General features: G+C 58.3%; 1 protein-coding gene across 3 annotated transcripts in view; it reads right to left on the reverse strand.

The window, feature by feature from the left end:
* Positions 1–1,047: 1,047 nt before the first annotated feature.
* Positions 1,048–4,482, reverse strand: part of Klhl26 (kelch like family member 26) — a 25,311-nt gene continuing 21,876 nt past the window's right edge. For all 3 annotated transcript variants that reach the window (XM_005370554.3, XM_026777758.1, XM_026777757.1), the window contains exon 3: positions 1,048–2,849. In XM_005370554.3, coding sequence (XP_005370611.1) covers positions 1,268–2,849 — 1,582 coding nt within the window. In that variant the 3' untranslated portion in view covers positions 1,048–1,267. The remainder of the gene's footprint in view (positions 2,850–4,482) is intronic.

Here is a 4,482-nt window from a genome sequence, read left to right on the forward strand (position 1 = left end):
TACCACTTCCCATACACCCTCTCCAGGCTGCCCACCCAGCTCTAGTATCCTGTAGCTCCCTGTCCCGTGGGAGAGGCCGGCAGGCAGGCTGTGGGAACTCAGCACTGGTCGTCTTTATTAAATGAGAGGACTCAGCAGAGTGCAGCAGAGGACGGGGTTTCTCCTGCAATGAGGGTTGCACAAAGGTAACGTCTGTCTGTCTGTAGAGAGGGAGACACTTTAAATCACCAGAGAACAAGTCTTTTGTGGAAGACAGTGGACTGCCTTTCTTAAACAAAAGACAAAGCACATAACACGCTGACACACCAAGGTGGGGCTGGTGGGGCTCCTGGAGTGTGGCCATCTGTACCCAGCATGGGAGATGGCACGTTCATTCTCCACAGCCTCAGCTGTGCTTGTAGTCAGATAAGGCCACCCCACCTGACAGACAGGCCACCCCACCTGACAGGGGCCACCCCACCTGAAAGTTGGATTTTGTGTTTCCTGTTGTGGTTTCTGTGGGTTTTGTTGTTCTGAGACAAGGTCTCTCTGTGGCCCTGGACGGCATAGCCCCTGCAATAACCCTCCCATCCACCTCCAGAGTACTGGAGCTGGCCACTGCACTAGCTTGACCGGTCTTCTTAAAAAGGTGGACAGCACAGGCAAAGAATGTTGCCATCCCGAATGACCAGGGGACCTCTTGGGGATGCTGGAGTGTGCGTGTCACGAGAGTCAGGGGATTAGGGTGAAGATATGTGTCTCTGTATCTGCCATCTGTCACAGTGCCTCTGGGGCACCCTTTGGCTCCAGCGTCCTGAGTGCTGCCCAGGCACCAGGAGAGCTTATCTACAGCGTCTTAAATCACACTCCTTTGATTGTGTACATATGTGTGCCCTGTGCCCACGTGGAGATCAGAGGGAAATTTTAAGAAGTCAGTCTCTTTCTGCCTTGTGGGTCCCAAGACAGAGCTCTGGTTATCGGGCTTGGTGGCAGTGCCTATGCCCACTGGACAGCCAGGATTTTAACTGGCCGGGACACAGGGAAGGGCAGTTCCTATCGGGACTTGGGTATTTTGTGTCCACATGTTTATTTTTGAGTGTGTGGCCAGGACTGAGGGAAATCGAGGCTGAGTCACACAGGACAGCACAGAGATGCACCCTGGGCAGTGGCTACGTGTTGCCCATAGCTCTGGGACCAGATCTCTCTGCTGTCTCAGGGCTGAAAAGTAGGGGCCCCGAGGGCTGGGGATCCGACACTCATGGGGAACACAGGCAGGCCAGAATCAGAGCTACCTCCCGTGGCCAGTGCGGGGCAGCAGGACAGCGGCACAGGCAATGCCTGCGAAGGACTCGGGGAAGTGTAGGTCTCTCTCCCACTCGTCTGTCTCAGTGTTGTACACCTGCACAATGCCTGTGACATTGTTCAGCCTCCAATTGTAGCCACCCACAATGTAGATCTTCCTTTCCAGTAGGCAGCAGCCGGCCTCTGACTGGCCGGTGCGCATAGGGGCCACACTGGTCCATTGGTCAGTATCAGGCACGTAGTACTCCACTGCAAGCACATCGAAGCAGTGGTCCACATGGTCCATGCGGCCACCGAGGGCATAGATGCGGCCTGCAGCACCCAGCATAGCGTGCAGCACGCGAGGCTCATGCATAGGTGCCTTGGGCTCCCAACGATCAGCCGCAGGATCGTAGCACTGTACCGCCTTCTTGTCCTCAGCAGAGACACCATAGCCACCTGAGATGTAGAGGCGACCACCAGCTGCAGCGCCCGCATGGCCCCAAGTGCGACGCTTGAGCGGGCAAGCAAAGTCCCAGCTGTCACGGCGGGGGCAGTAGCGCTCCACAGAAGCCAGGCTGCCTGCGCGATTGCGGCCACCAGTGGCATACAACAATCCACCCAGTGCTGTGAGCTGGAACTGCACGCGGCTCTCATGCAGCGCCCTCAGCCGCAGCCAGCGATTGCGCTGCGGGTCGTAGCGGTAGCAGGCGTCCACGGCGCCCTCGCCACTGCGGTGCTGCAGGTGCTGGCCACCTGCCACGTACACAAAGTTATCAAGTACAGCCACGCCTGCGTGGCTGCAGCCTAGCTCCATCTCCGTGAGCTCGCGGAAGTGGCGGGCCCCAGGCTCAGGCAGCTGAAATACCTTGCTGCTGACTGCTCGGTCACTGTCAGTATAGGGTGTGCCTCCGAAGGCCACTAGGGATGTTACATCCGAGCGTACAGCTGTTCGCGGCGACTGCATGTCATGCTGGCGACAAGGCAACACGTGGTAGCTGAAGGCCTCCAGCAGATATTGGCGACACAGGGCATCGTCCAGCATGACATCGAGCGTCTGCACACTGTCCACCAGCTCGGCCGGCTGCATGAGCGGGAAGCGCACATGGCGCAGCACGAGGCTGGCACGGGCACGGCGGGCGGGATCATGCTGCAGCCAGCGCACAGCAGCGCGGAACAGGTCGATCTCGGTGCAGCTCTGCAGCCGGTTGCTTTGCAGGAAAAAAACAAGGCGCTCGAGTGGCAGGCGCAGGAAGTCTTCCTCAGCGGCAATCTGCAGGAAGTGGCGGAACGTGAAGGCATCCACCGACTCTCGCAGCGATGCCAGGCTGAAGGTGGTAGCCATCTGTCCAATGTGCAGGCATGTCTCCACACTCATGGCGGCTTTCAGAAAGTCCTCGCACAGCTCCACCACCGGCAGCATCTGCAGGAACACAGCGGCACCCAGCACATCCTGCACGCAGTCCAGGTCCAATGTCACCTCCGCACTGTAGGCGAAGTCAATGATGTGGCGCAGGCCTCGTGCAGACACACCGTGCAGCTGGATGATCGCCTGGCTGGCCTCGCGCATGCCACCGGTGAACATGGCCCTGAAGGTGGCAACACACCTGTGAGCAGGGCTGGCAGTGCACCCAAGCTATGTTCTGCCCTCACCCACCCTGTGTAGCAGCAAGGGAACCCAACCATTACTGCTGGCACCTCTGCAAGGGCCCCCCAACCCCCAAGGCCAGCCAGTGGGTCTCTTGAAGAGACACCAGTTGCAGATTTGCAGCTACCTGTTGCCCATGAGTTCCAGAGACAGTGGTAGCCTGTTCTTTCCACCACTACAAGAATCCGGGGTCTCTTCACTGACTCCCTGCAGGCAGGATAACTTCCCGTTCCCCCGGTCTAGGTCCCAAGGGCATTACTCTGTCCATTACTGCTGTCTTCAGGGAAAGCTCTGGAGATCTGACCAGAGTCAGCTCAGTCCCCAGCCTGCGTGAGACCTCTGTCAGGGTCTCTGGAGTCAGGCAGCAGCTGGTAAGATGAAGCAGACTCATACACGCGGGTTCTGGGAAGGCCTGGGGTCAAGTCTCAGCTCCCAGCAGGAAGCAGAGGTCTGTCATTCCTGTCACTTCAGAGCAGCCCTCACAACTGTGGCAGGCTTTCCTGATAGCTCTCAGAAAGGGAGGGACAGGCCCCCATCATCAAAGATGATGTCAACCCACAGTGAGCTTCATGCAGCCCAGCTCAGGTCACACCAAGAGGGAGGCCGTGGGTGCCATGGATGCCACCTAATAGCACCGTTCTGTGGGTCAGCACCCAGGGCCCTCCTGCAGCCACGAGGAACAGCTCCCAGACCCGACCTCGGCCTGGCCCTCAAGAGTCCCCACCAGTCCTTGAACACTTCAGTGAGAAAAGAGGCCAGACCAGACGACACAGAGTTTTGCCTTTTAAGGCCTCGCAGGCTACACTGCCAGAGCGGGGGTGCCTTTAAAAGGCATGGCTGGCTGGGCCGCCCACCCGCCCCCAAATCCACAGTAAAAATAGCATCGATGCCCCAGTTGGCTTGCCTGCAGCAGCTCCCCAGAATGGCCTCGCTGAGCCCCAGGGAGAGCAGCTGGGCCTAGAGGGACATGGGGCCCAATACGCACCTGGGTGGCAGTGGACCTGGAAGACCTGGCCCTCTTAGAACGGGGGTCACAGCTATTCCTGCTGCCACCCCTGCTGGCAGGGCACCCTGTAACCAGCCACAGTCCCAGCACAGGGGACAGTAGACATCCGTGTGCTAGTGCAGGCCTGAGGCCATGGAGGAAACAAGAGGATAGCTCTAGGGCTCAGAGAGCCTCCACATGGATACACAGCTCCCACGTCCGGCCAGTCCCTCGGGCAGCAAGGAGTTCATTACGACTTCACCCCTGCTGGGTACATGAGGATGTGGAAGCAGTATCAGGAGTTCACGGGCAACCTAGGTTTCACTGTGTGAGGCTAGCCTGGGCTACATGAGATCAATCTCCAGAGAAGAGATGGGGGAGGTGTGCAAGCCTGTAGGATTGCTCAGGGGTTAAGGTACTGGCTGCTAAACCTGACACTTGAGTTGGAAACCCAGGATGCACACAAGGAAAGAACTGATGCATGCAAGATGTCCTCCGTCCTCCATGTGCACACGTGGAGCACGTGTGCACTCATCACCCACACACCCACCATGGAGCACGTGTGCACTCACCACACACACACTCACCG

This window comes from Microtus ochrogaster, unplaced genomic scaffold, assembly GCF_000317375.1.
Source record: "Microtus ochrogaster isolate Prairie Vole_2 unplaced genomic scaffold, MicOch1.0 UNK81, whole genome shotgun sequence".
In the NCBI taxonomy this organism is placed as follows: Eukaryota; Metazoa; Chordata; class Mammalia; order Rodentia; family Cricetidae; genus Microtus; species Microtus ochrogaster.